The 20859-nt window shown below is 43.5% G+C and overlaps 1 long non-coding RNA gene and 1 gene segment (V, D, J or C); both read right to left on the bottom strand.

Moving 5' to 3' along the window:
* Window positions 1–274: 274 nt before the first annotated feature.
* On the bottom strand, window positions 275–838 carry LOC110258707. Its single transcript, XR_002341225.1, has 2 exons — window positions 762–838; window positions 275–388 (listed from the first exon to the last, which is right to left on the bottom strand). It is a non-coding gene; the product is annotated as an uncharacterized LOC110258707 (long non-coding RNA).
* A 5067-nt stretch (window positions 839–5905) lies between these two features.
* Window positions 5906–6411, bottom strand: LOC110258706. The segment is given in 2 exon segments: window positions 5906–6189; window positions 6375–6411. Coding segments are annotated over 2 exon segments (321 nt in total).
* Window positions 6412–20859: the final 14448 nt, after the last annotated feature.

Here is a 20859-nt window from a genome sequence, read left to right as displayed (position 1 = left end):
CCTCTGCTCCCCAGACAACTCACACATGTGTGCAGGGGCCCACAGAAGAGGGTTTTTGCTAAGGGCTGTATCACTGGGAGAGAGTGTATAATTTGCTGGCAGTAATAAACTCCCACATCCTCAGCCTCCACCCTGCTGATTTTGAGGGTGAAATCTGTCCCTGATCCACTGCCAGTGAACCTGTCCGGGACCCAGTGGCCCTGTTGGTAGCATAATAGATCAGGAGCCTTGGAGACTGGCCTGGTTTCTGCTGGTACCAATACAATAGAGAGGCTCCATCACTGTGTAGGAGGCTCTGACTGGACCTGCAGGAGATAGAGGCAGGCTCTCCAGGGCTGACTGACAGGGAGAGTGGAGACTGGGTCAAGCACGATGGCCCCACTGGATCCTGAAAGAGGAAGAGAAAAGAATATATTTTGAGCAAGGTTCATGAGTAATTTTCACAATTTCTATTTGTTATTTACTTCATGCTAGGTTATTTTTGATTTGATTTATATGCAAAATATTCAATTTCAGAAGAACCCAAGATTTACAATGTATGAGGAGCTCTCTAGAGGTCAAGTCCACTTGCCACAGTTCCTATGCCTCCCTCTTCACCACAGGATGGATACTTTTTCTTCCATATTTTCCTTAATTCTATTTTGTTAAATATCACATTCCCTTTGCTGAGGCTAAGGTGTGAAGCTAACTTGTGGGCAATTACACATGAAAAGCAGTGCTCCCCACAGCCCCCTTCCCCTTCATCTCCCCTCCATCCTCACCTGGGACCCAGAGCAGGAGGAGCCCCAGGAGCTGAGCAGGGAACCTCATGGTCAGCTGTGAACGGAGGAGCCTGATCAGTCCAAGCCAGGCTAGAGCTGCCCTTTTATGTCAGGCTGGCCAGGGAAGGTCCTCTTAGGGGACAGCATGCAAATCCCCTGGTGGGGGCAGCAGAGGGGAAAGAGCCAGGTGGGTGGGGACTCAGCTTTGAGCCAAGAAATCTCATGGCTCATTTTTCTCCATTTTCACTCATTATCTTGACATTCATGAGAGCAGCTGTCACTTCTCTTACCCCTTACAGTCTCAGGAAGATCTTTCATTGCTCCCCGCTTGTGTTCACAGGTAATCCTTTTTTAATGAGAAGCTCTATTACACTATTCACTGAATCTTTCTAGTCTTAATTAAGTAAGATTTTTAACATTAAATAGTAATGAATGCTACTTAAAAATGTATCAAACATTTAAATCATCCATCAATGTGATCAAAAAGGTTTTCTTTTGGAAATCATTTCTAATCAGCTACATTAATAAACCCTCTGGACTCACTGGACCTCATGAGGATCATTGTCAGCATGATGACTCATATGAGCCCCCAGAGCTGCTCTTAGTAGAAATCTGGAGAGCTGCCCATGTGGGAAGCAGCTTGACTGTAAATTACCATCAACCCTGAGGACCAGACCTAGTGATTTTTTTTAATTTAAGGCATAGAGTTATAATATCTTCCTATTTTGGAATGTGTCCTCTCTTTCTCTTCTTAGATAATAGAGCATAAGCCCTCATCTCACATGCCTCCTCTTCCTATTGGCAGGTCCAGGGGCTGCTCCGTTGTTCCTCTTTTAGCCACTAGGAGGTGTTTCTTTTTAAGGTCCAGACACAGCTCTTAAGGGAATCCAGTCATACCAGAGAACTGGCATTTTGATACAGACCTATAGCCATGAAACACTCATTTTAAAGTCATAACTCATTATTCATTAGATTAGAATATAGGATTTCTGGCTGTGGGTTAGTGGGTTAAGAATCTGGCTGCACTGGGTCCCTGTGGAGCCATGGGTTCCATCCCTGGCCCAAGCATTTCCATGTGCTCCAGGTGGGGCCATAAACTATGAATAAAAAGAAATACGTAACACATATCAGAGTCTTATTTCTTTATTAAACTCTTTTTTTGTTTCTTTAACTTTCATTCAATAATGCAGCATAATAGTGGGGATAAATTGAGGTATACAAATAATAAATAATTGAAAATATAGATTTTGAATTTCTAAAAAGTAGATATAAATTTTAAATTTTATTAAGACAGAAACCAAATATGATTAGAAAGATTTATTTAAAACAAATTAATAAATACATAACAGAAATAATGAAGATGATTTATGTGTCAAATCAAATAATAGTAAACTGCTGATAGGAGTATACAATGTTACCATTTCTTCCGTAACTTTTAAGAATATTTCCCTTGTTTTTCCTACTCTACATCAGAGTGCTAGTCTAAAGAATTTTAATGACACAGGAATATTAATAAAGCATGCACATATATTTTATGTGTTGTCAAACAACAGACTTATCTTGAACATTTGGTATACATTTCTATATTATTTATAATCTAATATTTATTTGGTCACTACATTTCATCATACATCTCGAAGTTGACATCTCTTTCTGTTTCAAAAGATGTGATGGCCTTTCAGTACAATCCATTAGGGAATTTTAAATGTCAATGTGAGTGTATAAAACGGCCTAAGAGCGTCCTCCTGTTCCATGAGACTTTCAAGGAATGCTGAGCTGCTCAGTCCGCCTTCTGCATAGTATTCATGGCACCTGATCTCACCTACCTGTGATGTGAATGATCCTCTCTCTTCTCCAATCATCTTTTTTTTTTTTTTTTTTTTTTTTTTTGCATCCCTCCCTCAGTCATTTCTATACTCCTTGGACAACTCCTCATTTTGTTTGTTATTTTCAGGGTGGTAGTTTCACTTTATCTTTTTTCTTGATTTGTGTTCTGCCTTCTGCACTCTATACCTATTTGACATGTCTTCGAACATGCAGATTTGGATTTCTGGGTGTATTTGTATCTGCATTTAACTTGGTTAATAACATTAGCATCAAAAGAATGGTGAAGTTTTTTTCTGTAGATTTTAAAAAAATTTCCCTTGTGGCCCTCAGTGGCATATGGAATTCCAGGCCAGGGATGGAGTAGAGCTGGAGCAATGCTGGATCTTTAACCCACTGCACCAGCAGGGGATTAAACCAGCACCTCCACAGAGACAAGTCTGGTTATTAAGTCACTGAGCCACAATCAGAAGCCCTCCATAGGTTTTAAAAAGTGTTCTGCCACCCAAAGAATTTCAGTATTCAACTTCATCTCCTTAATAGGAGCCTACCCTTGAGAATGAATGCATTGTTCATTCGATGATGTGTTGGAATAGCTATTTCCTGATCAGCAGGAGATTGTTTCTTTAGGAGCAAGGAGGCACTTAGGTTGCTGATGTGGTTTCTTTATACCAACACCCAGTCTGTATCCACTACAGAAAGTGCATCAATCATAAAGCTTGGTGCTGTGTCTTCTGACTCTTTGTGTCTATGTCCAGAGATCATATCTGAGTGATTTCCACAACTTCGCTCTCTACTACCAGATCCCAGCCCCACTCCTTCCTGGGACTGCATCAGCTTTCTACTGTTCTTTTTTGCCTTTTGCTTCCTTCTGAAGGACTTTGCTCTAGGTGCAGTATTGCTCCCTCTGCTCATAGCCTTCTGTCACTCTGCAAGACTCTCCCCTAACCCCCAGATCCTCACTACTCTGATCACTCAACATGTCAATGGTTTCTTTCTCCATTGACATAGGCTGAGTCAAGTATCTGCTTATTTTCTGTAAGTTCTGTATAACCTTACTATTGTCCATTTTTTATGGTCTACTGAGGATTTTTTTATGAATTCTGATTTACACAGCTCTTGTTCTTCTATGGGAACTTATGCCTATATGACCAAGGCAAGCCTAAAAAAATTTTCCATCCCTGAGTGGCGGATGGTTAGTTTATTTCCAGTCCTTATTAAGTATGCATTGCTCTATTCCCTTTCTCAGTATTTTATCACTAGCAGATACTGAATTTACTCTATAATTTTTTTTATTTTAGGTCTGCACCACAGCATATGGAAGTTCCCAGGCTAGGGTCAAATTGGAGCTACAGCGGCTGACTTATACCACAGCCATGGCAACTCGGTTCTGAGCTGCATCTGTGACATCACGACAATAATCAATCCTTTACCCACTGAGCTAGGCCAGGGATTGAACATGCATCCTCATGGATAGCAGTCAGTTTGTTTTCACTGAGCCATGATGGGAACTCACTACTCTATACTTTGTAATGTGTCTATTGAGGGAATCATTTTTTTTTTTGCCCTTCATCTTTCAATTTGGGAAATTACATAACCATTTATAAAACCCAACTGAGTTTTTAAATAAAAGCCAATTTTCATAGTGTATTATCTCATTATATATTTCCAGTTTTGGTTTGCCCGTATTTTCTCTCAAATGTCTACACCTATGTTCAAAGGCAGAGGGGAGCATACTTTTTCTACTTTGCTCTGTCTTTGGTTTTGCAGTTGAGGTTCACAGAACAAATTAAGAAGCATGTGCTGCTCTTGTATTTTCTCACAGTGTGTATAATTCAGAAAAGGCATTTATTTTATATAAGCTAGTGTTTATCTATTACACTGTCTGACCCCATTATTCTTTTGTGGAAATATTTTAAGGACTATGTCGAAGAATTTTCTGCTCATATCCTGATGTGCTAGTTCCTAATGTTTTTCAGTTTCAGGAAGTGATAGATATTTCTTAGAATTTGTCTCTTAATGGGTTGCAAATTTTTAGCAATATTGTTTATTGTTTTTTACAAAGTTCTCCTATGGCCTCTACTTGTACTCCATGTGGGGGCCAAATGCTTTATTATGTGGAATCTCCTGGATAAAGCCCTAAGAAAAACTCCAGAGATATTTCTGGCCAGCAAGTAAGGCAACTGCAAATACAGGGAACAGTCACTGCCTTCCTCAGGTTGGAACAGGTCATTGTCATCCACAGTCCCCCAGTGAGTCTGATCCACTGCTGTCTGCTACAGTAAATGGAGGCAAAAGCAGACATTATTCTGGGTGAGCAGAGTATGCAGAAGTGTAGGCAGCCAGCACCTGCAGTCAGATATGCTCTGGCTTCTGGGGGAGAGCAGAGAAGACCTCATTTCTAGGCTTGCTTCCCAGATGAACTTACCCCCAAGTAGTTTAAACTTTTCTTCACTGTTTTAAAATAAGACCTGACAAGAAACACCAACAGAGACAAATCACAAAATACCCAAGGGATAAAAGACTGATAATCCAAAACACACAGACACACTCACAAAACAAACCTTGTAAAAACCGAAGAACATGGGAATAAACAACCTGCCCACAACTGAGCCAAAGAACATTCTGGACAGTTCACCCAAGAGACAGACAAGTGATAAGTAAGCACAGGAAGAGATGTTCCACATCCTATGTCATCAGGAAATGAATATTTAAAAAAAAATAGATACCACTGCACACTTTTCAGCATGGCCTAAATCCAAAACAGTGACCACACTCAATGCTGCAAGGATGTGGAACAACAGAAACTCTTATTCATTGCTTGTGGGAATGCAACGTGGTACAGCCCTGTGGAGACAAGCTGGTGGCTTCTTCAGTGGAGGGTCTTGCCATGGTTTTCCCCCAAACTTGAAAACAGTATCTAGATGAAATCTGCGCACACTGTACAACAAAGATTTCTCTAAAAAATTGATATCTCTTAAGAAAGTCCTTCTTGGACTATCAAGAATATTTTCACCTGCTAAGTGGACCAAGACATCACAAACAAGATGACTCAAAGGTAATCATTTATGAATTTATTTCTCAGGAGAGGCATTGTCACATCTGTGCTGCAGGGTCTGAAGAAGGGGAGAGAAAGTTAGGGCATCTAAGAGGGTTCCTGTCCCTTCTACCAAAACTTGCAGTGACCTTCATAAGGTGGTCTGAGAAATGCTCTCAGCAGATGTAGGCACCATGAGCAGCTGGGGCAGCCCAGCTTCACACATCTGCTTCCCTGGGGGGGGGGTTGTGCTGGCTTGTAACTCTGTGGGAGGTGCACTGTATTACTGCTGACAGTAATAAGTTCTAACATCTTCAGTCTGCAGGCCACTGATGGTGAGGGTGAAATCGGTGCCAGATCCACTGCCCCTGAACTGGGAAGGGACCCCACTTTGCAAAGTGGATGCAGCATGGATCAAGAGTTTAGGAGCCTTCCCTGGTTGTTGTTGATACCAGGCTAATTCGCTGCTAACACTCTGACTGGCCCGGCAAGTGATGGAGACTGTGTCTCTGAGAGATGCACCCAGGGAGGCTGGAGACTGGGTCACCCGGATGGCACAACTGGCACCTGAGAGGGGAAACAAAAACCACACATATTCTTGTTATCAAGCCTGAAGAGCCCAGAGGTACTGAGCACAGTGGCTGAGGGATGCTCCCATGTCCCAGACACACAGAGACACTCAGGGGTCCCAGAGTGAGCAGGGATGAGGGCAGGAGTCAGCAGTGGGAGTCATTCAGGGGGTCTCCCCTCACCTTGGAACCAGAGCAGCAGGAGGCCAAGGAGCGGCATGGGGGCCCTCATGTCCATGGCTGGTTCCTGAGCCTACTGCCTCCTGCCCAAGGTGTGCCCAGACTCTAGTAAGTGTCCAGGGTGGTGGGCTGTGCTCTGGGAACATGCAAATCAGCAGGGGGAGGGAAGGGCTGGGCACAGCTGTAGGGGGGCTGGTCCCGTGAAAACCCAGGGGCTGTGCCCTGGGGACTCAGGTCAGAGCAGGCAGCACACATGTGCTGCAAGAAAACACGCTTCTCCCTGGAGACCATAGATGACCCAGCACACTGTCCTGTAAGGAGAGGATTTGTTTCCTCCCTTAAAGTTCCCCATCATCTTGCTCCATCTCCTTCGAAGAGCAGGAATATCAGGGATGATGCATTTTCAAAAACTTCAGAGAATTTAATAAACTCCCTGCATTGTGTATCTGGAGTTCTAATTGAGGCTCAAGACCATTCCTCTGCAATCTGATAATCTGATGTCCTTGGTGTGACACATTCTTTGCCCAAACACAGAACCAGGATATCTGCATAATTTCCCTCCGGATTCCTGCTGGACTGAGCAGTGCACATGTGGAAGAGCCTAGCAGGGTTGGGGAAATGTCTGTCTGAAAGTCTGACAGGAAAATTCACAGCATTCCGTGCTCACACAGACTAGGGTTATCTGGGGCTCCACCAGCCAAAGCAGACCCCGCATCATTTATGGGCACAGGCTGGGTGTTCTCAATGGCTTTGCCTCAGGAATGGAGCAAAGTAGCCCCACACTCAATGCTGTTGCTCTTTTCACACAAAGTGTATACAAGCAGGACTCCATAGAGTTAAGAGCTTCAGATGAAGATCATAGATGATGCTGGAGTTCTCTTGGGCAACAGAGGGGTAATGATCCAGTGTTGTCACTACAGTTTCTCAGGTCATTGCTGCACATTCAGTCCAAGGTCTGGGAACTTCATTTGCCTCGGGTGCTGCCAAAAATTTAATTATTGCAGAAGTATAGATTAATGTCACAGATTGGAGAAAATAGGCAATATCAAAAATGGTGATAAAAATATTAAAAAAATGAACATTCAGAGTTCTGGTCATGGGTAATAAGTTAACAAAACTGACTAGCATCCATGAGGATGCAGGTTGGATCCCTGGCTTTGCTCAGTGGACTAAAGATTGGCATTGCTTGTGAGCTGCTATGTAGGTTGCAGACACGGCTCAGATCTGATGTTGCTGTGGCTGTTGTGTAGGCTGCAGCTACGGCTTTGATTAGACCCCTAGTCTGGGGTCCTCCATGTCCCTGGGTGCAGCCTTTCAAAGAAAACAAAAAATTAACATCCACTAATGAGCCGTGGAACAGCTTCCAACATTATGTATAATTAGAGCCCTGAAGAGAAGAGATGAGAGAAAGTTACAGAACATTTTAAAATTATATTGCTTAACATTGTTCTTGATTTAAGAAATCATTACTAGAGCTTGCATAATTCAAATTCAAATTCCCCTTGAAACCTTGTGTTCAGTGGCTGAATATAGAGGCCCAAAATATCTATTTTTAGCAACGGTTTCTAGCATGGTGCTGGAAAATTATTCTGGAATCATCTGGTCTGAGGAATGATACAATAATCTCCAAACTGAAGACATAATTTAACATAATTACAGCACACATTTCTATGCAGATTTGGAAGTCAATATATACACATTTTAGAGTGGGTTATTCTGAATCATGTATTAACTGATCTGGAAGGAGGCTCTTTAGCATGAGTTCCAGAAGAGAAGGGACTCTGCAGTGAGTCCACCTGCATTTGAACATATGTCCTAGGTGTAAAATGACCTTTCAAGTTCCTGTCCCAGGTGGGGAGAGTGCATGGAGGCTACAGAAAGCCCCATGGAGACAGACCACCAGGGGTATTGGAGCAAGAACAGGGTAACTGCTCAGCAGAAGACACACAGTGCTCCCGGGTTGTCATTAACCCCTAGCAGAGACTACATGCTGTCTAGGTGTCATGAGCTGGGCATGTGACCTGAGCTGCTGTTATGAGCTGAATGGCATGTGAGGCACCAGGACATAACTCTATGCATGCACAGCAGCCTTCATCATCAGGTAGAAGGGGACACACAGGCTGGACCTTGATGAAGTTCCCAAGGCCCAGATGTCCTGAGGCACATACAGAGGCTACTCAGAATCACATGGAATCTAACCTTGCTGCAAGGCTGCCTTTTCCTGCTCCTCCATCTCTAGAGTCCTGTGGATGCTCCATAGCCTCTGACCTGGAGAGAAAGTAATGAAACTTTAATTCATGTAGGAATGTTACCATCCTTCAAAGTAGATGTTCAAGGCCTTAAATCCCTTTTAAGAGTAGTGGATCTAGTACACCTGAGAGGAAAGTATTTCTGTGGCAGGACATGGAGTCCTGTGTCCAACCCACTTTAACACACAGTGAACAACCTGAGTCAGAGATCTTCACAGACTCAAGGGCAGTGGGTAATGGTTTGGTGAAAGGCTCAGGAGACTGGAAAACCTGGGCGATTGGTGCTGAAGAATCCCAAGCTGATTGTATGGGTGGATCTCTGGGACTGGGCTTAGTGTAAGGACCTCTGTGCTCTATGAACATGGTCAGTCACTGATGTCTCCTTGGCTGGAAGCGCTCAGTGATCAGAGAGCCAAGGTGACCAGCTCTGTGGATGTCAGTTTCCTGAACACCCCAGTGCTTGTTCAATGAGGTCATGCATCACCTGGCCCAAGTGGCCAGGAAGGAGCTCCACAGCCTGGATGTGCCCTCACCTCAACCTGTATGGCTTTTCCCTCAGGGAATTGCTCCACAGGACAAAGGCAGAGACTCATCTGGTCCCTAAACTGTCACCCTGGCTTCAGAACTTGGGCACCATCTGGCCACCTTTAGGACATGCACTCCCTGCATCAGGAAGGGAGAGTCATTTGTGGTCACTGCCCTGGGCTCCTTGTCTGGGTCCACTTGCCTCTCTTATCTGCCATGTTCTGCCAGCACCCACACCTGTGCTCACAAAACCCCTATTCGGCATCATGGTATCTCAACAACAGGGACGGGAGAGAATTCATTGGTCCTTTTCTACAATCGGTGAACTGGAGATGGGCACTTGCCATCTGCCTCTCCATGGACTGAATCATGAGTCACTGCAGCTGCCGACCCTGAATCCCCCTGAACCGTGCTCTGAGTGGAGATCAGGAGTGAGCCACTCTGCGCTCTGGGAAATCTACCAGAACAGGTCTTCAGATAGTGGATATTTAGAGGAGAAATTTTTATGAGCCCGGTTTTTGCATCTCCTCATATCTAGAAAGGCACTTAAATCCTTCATGGTAACGTCTGCTCCTTGTGATTAGCATAAACCGTCATAAGACCAGCAGCAACCTTCTCTAAACACGTGTGCACGGTTGCATGTTCCTCCCCCCATCACCAATATCACATGTCTACTGACATTTCCTCTCATCCAGGAGTGCTTTTCCAGAGCTCCCTGAAATGCTGCCCCAGGCTATAGGCATCCTCTTGCTCCAGAGAACCTTGGTTCTCTGCTTACATGTGCATAGAGTTACTCCACCAGATACAACCAGCCTGAACACTGGAATATCCTCTTAGAGAATTGTTACAGTCAGAGTTGATACTAACTAGCTGTTTTGGTACCATTTTATTATTACTGGAATACAAAGCTTCAAGATGCAAAATGCAGAAATAGGAGTACCTCATATGAATATCACCCTTGCAAAACCTTTCTTACTGTCCTTGAACTTGATCTCTCAGTTGCAAATTTTGTGTTCTCCACGAAGGCATGCTCAGGTTATGGCACAGTCATGGTTCTATGGACCTGGAGAGAAATCTTCCCTTAGCTACTCAGGGCTGCTCATGTCACTAAACCAACAGCCCAAGAAGGACATGAGCCATTTGGGTGTTTGTCCTGAAACTGTAATGAGACAAGAGACTTGGCAATGAGGCGTCTCTGGGAGGTCTCTTAACACTCTAATGTCCAGTGTAAAAAGTAACAGATTACAGGAGCAGAGTACTGGAAAAATTAACCAGAAGTTTCCTCCCACCCACAGGGTGGCTCTGGTTGGGAAACCAGGGGTGGCCTTCCCTTCTGTCTCTACTGCATTTGTGGGTAACTGGTTTCCATGCCACCTGCACATCTGACCTCAGTGGAGTCACAGAAGAAGGGCAGACCAAGATTGCAAGGGTCTTACAGGCAGGCATGGGTGGATTGTGTGGTCAGGCTCCTCAAGGTGGCTGTTCTCTGCTCTCTGTCCATCCCCTGCCCCACCAACACCCTGTGCACATGACTGGCCTCCTAGGTACCTGCTCAGGTCACCGCTAGTGATGGATGATCCAAGGGCAGTGAGGGGCCTGCTATTCACTGGTTTTCCCAGGTACCTAAGGAGCCAACTGCCTTACTCCCCCTGTAGCTTGTAATCACACATTTCCCCGGGAGGAAGAAGGCAGTCAAGTGGTGCTGCACCTCCACATAAAAGGGGGTGTTGTGTGGGTTTCTTTCACTTCTGGTCTCACTCCGGCTGATTCTGGACATACCAGGTTCCTGCGTCAGATCTGGGATCTCTTCCTTAGCCCTCATCCCCTTGTCTACTTACTATAGGGTGGTAGCAGAACACAATTTAATGCCCCAACTGTATCTTAATTTGACCTGTGTGTAGTTATTTTCTTCCTAATTAGAATGAACAACACTCATACAACCATGTGCATTTAGCAGCAATTTCACTATGTTCTCTTCAATTGCACAGAGATACATCAGTGCAGACAACTGACAAAGGAAAGGTCCTGAACCCTGTGGAGTTTCAGTTCAGTGAGAGGGAGTCAGACTAGAAGTGTGAACATCATGAAGCAGTATGTTTTCTCGTACATTGGAAGATGAGGACTCCCTGGAACAAGAGTGTGGAGCAGGGTGTGCTATGAATGCAGGATGGCATGACCACAGAGCAGGTGCCAGTGCCCGTGTGCTTGGGTACCCCCAAAACTCATACACTGAATTTCTTTTTTTAATTTTGGTGTTGAAAGTCTTTACTGACAGATTAAGAATTATGTTTATTAAAGGATGTTTGGATTCCAATGTTGTGCCAATTCTGCCATACACTGAAATTCAACGACTCAAGGTAGAGATGTTATAGAGGGAGGTGCTTAGGTCCCTCCCTTGGGGCCCTCCTTTGCATTGGGATTCATGCTCTTAAAAAGACACCTCTAGGGGTCCCTGGTCCCTTCCTCCATATGAGGATAGGAACGGTGCCCCTCACCAACCACACTCACTGTCAGAATGATCCACAAACTACAGCCTCCAACAATCCTGAGAAGTAAATGACTGGAGTTTATCGACTGCCCAGTCTCTGGGTTTAGTTGAATAGACTGAAGGGACTGAACAGAGGACCTTGGAGCTGACTTGATGGGCTGAGAGTCACCCACTGGGCATCTGCAGACAAGCTCTGCCTGCTGAGAGACAGACCATCAGGAGCAAAGCTGGGATGTCCAGATGGTGTGGCTCCTTCCAGGCAGAGCCAGGACACCAGGGAGGCTGGTGCCAGGGAGTCAGAGGCTGGTGCCGAGCAGAGGGTCAGGGCATGCCAGGGAGTGTCCAGATCAGGTGCAGTCCCATGGGCACTGCGAGGACTTGGGCTTTTGCTCTGTGTGAAGTGGAATCTAGTGCAAGTTTTGAGCAAAGGGGAAACATGACCCATTTTGAAACATCTCTCTGTTATGGATTGAGAACCGACTGCATGTTGGCAAGGGGGGAGCTGAAGGAATTGACATATCATAATTGTCGAGTTTAAGGTGCCAAACATTTCATTTGATAGAGTTATATGTCCAATATGGTTGTCACTGTAGCATAACCAGACTCCTCTATCCCATGACGTAGTTATCATTTCCGTTTTGTGGAGGAAACAATGAAGATCTGGTCTCTTGGCAGCTGCGAACCTCCTAAGCCAGTACTGTTGACTATGACCCCTCTGCTGGGCATTCCCTCCCCAGAAGTTTGAGTCTACAAGGTCCAGGCTTTTGCCCTTAATCAACAGGACCCCATAGGCCCCAGCCCAGCTTCTGGTCCCCCCCATTCTCATCTGTTCTCAAGAGCTGGGCTGTTTTGGGTTCCACATAGAAGTGATATCTGACAGTGTTTTCCTTGGCTGTCTGACATCACTCACTTCACATAGTGCCCTCAAGGGCCATCCTGCTGTCCCGAAGGGGAGGATTACCTTCTCCCTCATGCAGAACACATGCATATTTGTATTTTTATTTACATACACATGTATTATATATCGTATGCATGTCCATTGTTCTGTAGCTCCAGTTTTCTTCACCAGGAGCTGGCCTGCTGATGCTCCTGTACCTTTGGTTTATGTCTCCTCTCACCCAAAGAGGAAGCTCCAGGTCACTAGATAGTCACTCACTTTGGTCTCAGATGACCACGGCATCACTCAGTCCCCAGTTTTCCCACCTTCACTTGCCTTCTCCCAGGGCCTTCCAGAAACTCTGCATTTCAACAAGGCATTAGTGTTAGCAAATAATTGAATAAGTGCCTTAGGTTTCACAATTTGAGGGCTCTGGTCTGCTTATTCCTATGGATATTCTCAACACAACTTCAGACCTAATGGAATTGACACATTGAAGCGTTCATTTCATTTGCCATAAAACTTCTTTTTCTCATTTCTAAAGTATTTTATATTCTTAAGCAGAAAAAATAGATCAGGTGTTTCATTCCTTCAGTGCTTCTTTTCCATCTATAATGCTCTATCATGGCATATAAATGACAGGGCACATTATTCAATCATACGGCACTTTGGAACAGTAGTATAACTGGTATATTTACAGAATTTATTCAATGCAGGAATTTATACGCTGTTTACATTTTCCACTAAAATATATTATTTCATTTATTTTAATTTAATGATCATTTTGCATTAAAATGCATTTATTTATTGTTTGAAACTTTCCCTTATGACAATATGCCACCACATGTGTCAGACCTACAACACTATTAAGTTAGATGGTCCTCATTTGCTTCCCATCAGGGAGTTTTTACAAGTCTCCTATCATTCTAGATTATCCTGGGGTAAATGGAGTAAACTTTATTTTCTCCTTTATTCATGATTGTAGTTTATTTTTAAGACCCATTTTAAAAACTGAAAGAACCTCCCTTTTGCTAAAAAACATGTAATTAAGGCAAATCATAGGCTCTGGCATTGAAACCTTGTATTTGTTGTACATTGTAAACAACCTATATTAATAAACAAAAGTTAAAGTCTCTAACAAATAATTCTCATGCCGAGTCACCCTGAGGATAGCACGTGTGGAATACTTTCTCAAGTATGTTAAAGAAAGTGGACCTGTACAGATTAAGGAAGGAAGAAACTGATAGATGGGAAAAGTATCAATTCACCAGTGTTACCAAATGTTACATTGAGAATTATGTGCCACTCATGGTTCATTTGTAATATGGTTAAACTTTTCTTGCCACACATTAGTGTCATTTATTGGTTATTACATTGGGTGCATTTAATGTCCAATGTAGGAACGGGGAGGATTGCGTTTCCCCTTCCCTCAGCCTCCTGTCACATCCCTGGTTGCTACAGGACACAGGACCCACTAAGTGTCCCTGCTGCTTCTGCCAGGATGAGGCTGTGCAGCTGATGCGGCTATAATAGAGGAACCTGAGCTGCATCCCAGATGCTCATGGCCCAGAGCTCTCAGCTGCCATATACCCCCTGAGCCCTCCCAAGCTGCCTTTCACATGGACTCAGAGCATCAGCTCCCAGTTCCCCAGAGAAGCTGTACCTTGGGCAACTGGGCCCCCAGGCAGGGAGGTTTGTGTTCAGGGCAGTATCACTGTGGGAGGAGCTTCTAGAGCTTGCAAACAGTAATAAACTCCTCGGCCTCCACCCTGATGATTTTCAGGGTGAAATCAGTCCTGACCTACTGCCACTGAACTGTCTGGGACCCCAAAGGCCCTGTTGGTAGCCCAATAGATCAAGAGCTTTGGAGACTGGCCTGGTTTCTGCTGGTACCAATTCAAATAATTTTTTCCCTAATTACCTCAGAGGCTCTGAGTGGACCTGCAGGAGATGGAGGTGGGCTCTCCAGGGCTGACTGACAGCGAGAGTGGAGTCTGGGTCAGCACGATGGCCCTACTGGATCCTGAAAATATAGAAGAGTATATTGGCATAAACCTCATGAGTAATTATCAGATTTTTCTATTTGCTTTTTCTTCACACTAACTCTTTTTTGCATGTTGATTATTATACAAAATTTCCAATTCCAACCATCCAAGTTTACAACATAAAAAGAGGTCCCCAGATGTCTTGTCCACTTTTCCTCACCTCCTTTGGCTCCATCTCTAGCGAGGATGGGAACCTGCTTCTTCTGGATTTTTCCTAATTATCACTTTGCTAAACCTCTCCTGCCCTTGGCAGAGGGTGAGAGATATGCACATACATGTGGGCAAACACACATGACAAGCAGTGCTGCCCCACAGACCCCTTCCCCTTCTCATCTCCCTCCATCCTCCCTGGGACGCAGAGCAGGGGGAGCCCCAGGAGCTGAGCAGGGAACCTCCTGCTGTGAATGGAGGAGCCCTGATCAGTCCAAGCCAGACTAGAGCTGCCCTTTTACGTCAGACTGGCCAGGGTAGGTCCTCCCTAGGAGGACAGCGTGGAAATCCCCTGGTGGGGCAGCAGAGGGGAAAGAGCCAGAGGTGGGGGAGTGGGCACAGTTTTGACCTAAGGGAAATCAAGTTCTCCTGTGTTTAGAATGAAATGGATACATAGCATCTATAGTTCTTGGAGTAGCAGGTGGCAGAATCTCACCATGAAAGTCTGAATTGATTGCAAGAACCCACTGCCCATGGGTGGCTGCTCTAAGAAAGCATCAGAGACCCTGAGTGCAGATGTATGTGTCCAGGGTCAGTACCAGGAGGGATGGCTGTCTGCCTCAGAGCCTCCCCAGATGGTTCAGATGGGAGGACAGCTCCCTCCCCATTTGTCCTGATCAGTCATGTTTTCTGCCAGTAACAGCACGGAGTTGAACTGGTGCAAGAGCTGCCATGTGCCAGCTCTTCCCGGGTTGACTGCTTATGGACCTTAGAGTCAGGTGTTAGAGTCAGTTAGATTGGATCTTTCCAGGTACCTTGTGAATTACATTTCAAAGAGCACTTAAGAAACAGGACTTGACTGAGGAAAAAAGATGTTATGTCTGCTGTGCAGAGAGCTCATAGTCCCATTTCAGGCAGTAAGAAAAGGCATAAGAATGTTATGTCTCAGGCACTAAAATGAAATATCTGAAACTGTTTAAATCTAGTGCATATTATTTTATAATTCTATGTTTCTCTCTGTCTCTGTCTCTTCTGCCCTGTCTCTCCATCTATATATGGCGATCATGCCATGTACATGCCTACATGTACGTATGCACAGACACATGTGTATATATGTATTATATACATGACAGGCTAATCAAAGAATTTATGAGGAAAACATCCACTTTTTATGAGGAAACATAATGAAAAAAGCATGATTTTATATGATTTTTGAGAGTGTTCCTAAAATATTATTTCCCAGGTTGACTCTTTCTCTCAAAGTGAGAGTTGCCTGGTTCTTGACTGTTTGGTGTAAGAACTCCTCCTCTCACTGATGTATGTTTATTCAGATCCCTGAGTCTATAATTCCAAAGGAGATGCTGTTTGTGAGGAGAATAATGACTGGGTCCTTATTTCCATGTCGCAGGATAGTCTGTGTCTGTTACAGACACGTTCCTGGGCTTTATCTTTGAATGGTCACTGTGGACCTGGGTTTCCAGCCAGCACTACTCAGGGATTCAGCCTGTCACCCCCACCTGTCATGACATAGGAAAACCACACGATTCCTCAAATGTTTCAGACTTAGGCAGGTCATGTTGACCTGAACAGCCCCTGAATAACAGTGACAATGTTAAATGGCTTTTATTCTGAAAATAAAGTCTTGGGGATTAGAAAAATTAGACTTTGCCCTCTTATTAAAGTCTGGATAATTTAACCCCAAGTTGAGCTTAATTGACCAAGACAAATTACCTAATACAATAGTATGGAAGATTCCACAAGAAGCTTTTGTCTGAATGATCCCTGAGAAATGCTCAATAAGATTTTGAAACAATGCTGAAACGGTAACTGAGCAAAACTTATGTTCACCTATAATGTGAACACGATGGCAACAATCTCATTTTGCTGCCATTCATCAGGGTCTAGAGGTAAAGGTACAATTACAAATGTGACATATTTATCGGGTCAAAATGTTGTTTTCCATTTCATTGTATCTATTTCTGGAAGTGTTTGCTTTTTTGGCTTTGTTTATGGTGCTAGGCAAATGATTCTGGGTGTTGTTCTGGCTTTGAAGTTACCAGGCAATGTCTGTGTTTCTACAACCAGATGCAGGGCTGCTTTCCTGAACATTCCAGCCAGTGCAGGACACTCTTGGCTTGGCAAGACTGTCTTGTTCATGTTTGAGTTTATGTTCATGCTGGCATTTTTCTGTAGGATGGAGACTGTGACACACTCTGGGAACCGTGTTTTGTAGACTTTGTTACCCCACAGAGTTCCCACCTGGGCTGTTTCAATCAAGATGAGAGACAGCAAGAACTGTTCCCCGTCTGGATCCAGATGGAGGTTCCTTGTGTTGAGATCAGGCTCCCAGCAGAGGGGGCCCCAGGGGCAGGTGGGCTGGACCAGATCCTGAGCCCTGAGCACCTGGGATTGGAGCTGGCTGCCTGTCAAAACTAACAGCACACTGTCACTCACCAGAGGATCAAGTCCATGGCTTAAAGGGACGTTGGGTTATGGAAAGCCCAGGGAAGGCTCTGCGAATGCTTTGACCTCTGACTCTATCAGTTATTTCAAAACATGGAGAAACAAATGTTTCCACACATGACTCTTCTGGATCCTCAAGAACTTCCTCTCCATCTGCCTAACAGGCATCTGTATTTCATGTTTGACGCATTGTTATTTCTTTTCTCTTGGAACAAATTTAAAAATTCCTTAGACATAAAAAATGATCAATAGGATAAGTGGGAAATCACGTGTTTGTGATGAAGGCTTTTTGTCTAGAAACATTAAATGATGTGCTGAATCCTGCTCCCCGTGGAGTCATTGCGCCAAGGAAGATGGTCATTGCATTGTATCATCTGCCTGAGCTTTCTCTGCTCTGTAGGTTCTTCGCCTGCTCCAAGAGCTTCACTCTGAGCTCACCCTTAAAACCCAGTATTTGCACATGAAATAAAGTCTCCTTCAAAGCCATGGCTGTTCAGGCTGCTTAGCAATCTTTTCCCCTGTGCACATGTGAGGTTCTGTGTGACCTTGTAAGTATGTCAGGTCACTTGAGACATGGGGAGTGAGGGCACAGGGAGGTTCTGGGACCCACAGGGCAGACCCTGCCTGTGGAGGAGGATTTGTATGTTGCCCCGGGGTCAGCAAGACAGGATTTTCTCAGAACATCATGGATAAAGTCATGCACATAAAGCCAAATGGGGCCTCTCAGCTGAGAATTCTCAAGTTCAGTTTTTCCCTTTCATAGTCAGTGAATTCAGGAATTTAGTTATTCTTTTTTTTTTTTTTTTTTTTTTTTTTTTTTTTTTTTTTTTTTTTTTGCTATTTCTTGGGCTGCTCCCGCAGCATATGGAGGTTCCCAGGCTAGGGGTCCAATCGGAGCTGTATCCACTGGCCATGCCAGAGTCACAGCAACTTGGGATCCGAGCCACGTCTGCAACCTACACCACAGCTCACAGCAATGCCAGATCGTCAACCCACTGAGCAAGGGCAGGGACCGAACCACAACCTCATTGGTCCTAGTCAGATTTGCTAACCACTGTGCCACAAAGGGAATTCCTAGCTATTCTTTTGATTGTGAAAATGGGACACTGCAGACACTCCAGAATTAAAAAAAAAAAACCATTACATTAAAGCACTTAAAATGATTTTTTTTTTTTCTGTTGAGCCCATAGCATATGGAAGATCCAGGCTTGGGATCGGACCCAAGCCACTGCAGTGACAATCCCGGATCCTTAACCCCTGGCACCATTAGGGAACTCTTAACTGATGTGTTAAAGCACATAATGCCTGTTCATCTCCTGTTTAACACACGTGGAAATATCATATCAGGAAAGACACAGAGATGAGTGGGTTTTTAAGTGCTCACTCATCATGCTATTTTACAAATCTATTAACCACCTCAGTAGTGACATCAGTGATGTTCTGCCTCAGGGAACCACTGGCCTCACAGAAGGGACTTCCTATCCAGTCAGTCACTTCTGACTAGAAGCCAGGCATAAGCCAGAGTTTCAATCCTCTTTGAAGCATTACCTGCCCGCACCTTTCAGTGCTTCCAGAAATGTGTATGTGGACTCTTTTAAAGCAACTGCTAGGCCACATTGAGAAAAAGGATAAAATATTCTTTAAAAAAATGAAATAAAATAAAATGAGATGCAATGTGTATTCCTGAAAGGAGGCATGGAGGTCTTATAAAGTTTACTGAGAACTACAGGATATCATAAATTCTCAGAAATTTCCATGTGGAAATCTTAAATCCCACATTCTTATCCTGGGCAGCTAGGAAGCTCCTCCATCAAGAGATGGAATCCCTAACTCTGGGCCCTGACAGCCTCATGTGAAACGTAAAACCCACTATGAGAATGTCTATTAATCTACCATTCTATGTAAACTTATTGCATCAAAATGATTTATTTAAGGTAATAGCAACAGGAGAATTCTTGGATTCTATGGAAACATGAAAGCAAAGAATTCCTGGTCACAGGAATGCAGCCAATCCTACTAACCAGACACATAAACACCTATTGTTTTGGGGCCTAGTGGTAATACTTAAAGAAAAAGTCAGTAAAAATCATTGGTCTTCATTGCAACATAAGCCCATAGTGTTGGTTATAACTGGAGTTGAACTGTCCTAAGAATATGTATTTTTAAAAAAGGACGGAATTAAAAAAACATGCTATAGAATTTGTCTGGATATAAATATTTGTTCAGAGAAAGAGTGAAGAGAGAGAAGAGGCGTTCTAATCCTCACAGTGGTAGGCAGATAAAGAAAGACTTTGGACCAGAGGGACCAAAACTTGCAAGAGGATAGACATGTGAGGTAAGAATTGGCCTTGACTGCCCCCTCGTGTGCTGTTGACATAAGCTCAGGGACAGTGTCCTGACTTGAAAGGAGCAGGACACTTATATATTCAGATATATATTTAAAGCCTTTAAAAAATGAGACCTATTTCAATTATTCATTTAATTATATCTATACCTAGAAACTTTGAGTGAGATTTGTATTCATGAAATGAGTCATGTGAAAAGCACTTTGTTTGATATTTTTTCTGTTTTATGACAATATACCATCAAGATTGCAATCTCCACAAAATTATTTAAGTTGAAAAGAGACAAGAAAATCCAGAGCAAGGGAGAATGTCCAAAGGTTTGGAAAATCAACATATAAAATCCACAAGAAATAGAAGGGTAAAATAGATGTGATATTTCCATCGCATGAAAGCGCCTTGAGATTACATTGGAAAATAGAATCATACAGGGCTGAGATTGCAGCTAAAAAGACCATTTTCTAGTAGTGCCATTTTAAAATTTGCTTTTATGCTCTTATATATGGTTATCAATATTCACCAAGATAAAAGCTCTGATTGGCTCAGGCAGAAAACGAAGCCTGAACAAAAGGAATTCATCTGAGGTTTGGTTGTCCCACAGGCCATCTTCTCTCATTGGCCTGTTTCTTTTTTTTTCATCCTAATTTTTATTTTTTTTATTAGAGTATTGTTGCTTTACACTGTTGTGTTAATTTCCACCGTATAGCATAGTGACCCAGTCATACATATATATTCTTTTCTTCATACCATCTTCCATTGTGTTCTGCCCCAAGAGATTGGACAAAGTTCCCTGTGCTGTGAGGTAATACCCCATTGCTTATCCATTACAAATGTAATAGTTTGCACCTACCAACCCCAAACTCCTCATCCATCCTACTTCCTCCCCCACTCTCCCTTGGCAACCACAAGTCTGCTTTCCCTGTCTGTGATCAGTTTCTGTTTTGTAGGTAGGATTTAAATTTTAACTAATACTAGTTTACAACTTTACATAAAGTCCATGAAAGCATAGAATGACATTTTATTACAAGTCAAAGCTCTATGGAGTACTGAGGAATCATCGAGAAATTAAGATGAGTCGTAGGCAGGGCTGTTTTTCCAGGACCTAAATAATTTTGCTATGTCAATATTGCTAAATTCTATAGACAACATTTCATACTCAAATATTATTTGCCTGTATTGGTCTTGATTTTTGGATAGAAAAATCTGAACTCCTTTGGAACCAAACAAAATTACTGTACCAGAAGGTCTCATTACATAAAGTAAAAAACACTTTTCTCTGTTCAGTTTGAAGATTTACCAAGGGTTTAGGAACTCTAGTATAATGCCTGATAATATTACTGAATAAAGAG

Source organism: Sus scrofa, unplaced genomic scaffold (genome assembly GCF_000003025.6).
Source record: "Sus scrofa isolate TJ Tabasco breed Duroc unplaced genomic scaffold, Sscrofa11.1 Contig297, whole genome shotgun sequence".
Lineage (NCBI taxonomy): Eukaryota > Metazoa > Chordata > Mammalia > Artiodactyla > Suidae > Sus > Sus scrofa.
Note: the sequence above shows the minus strand (reverse complement) of the source record. Positions and strands in the feature narration are given on the sequence as shown.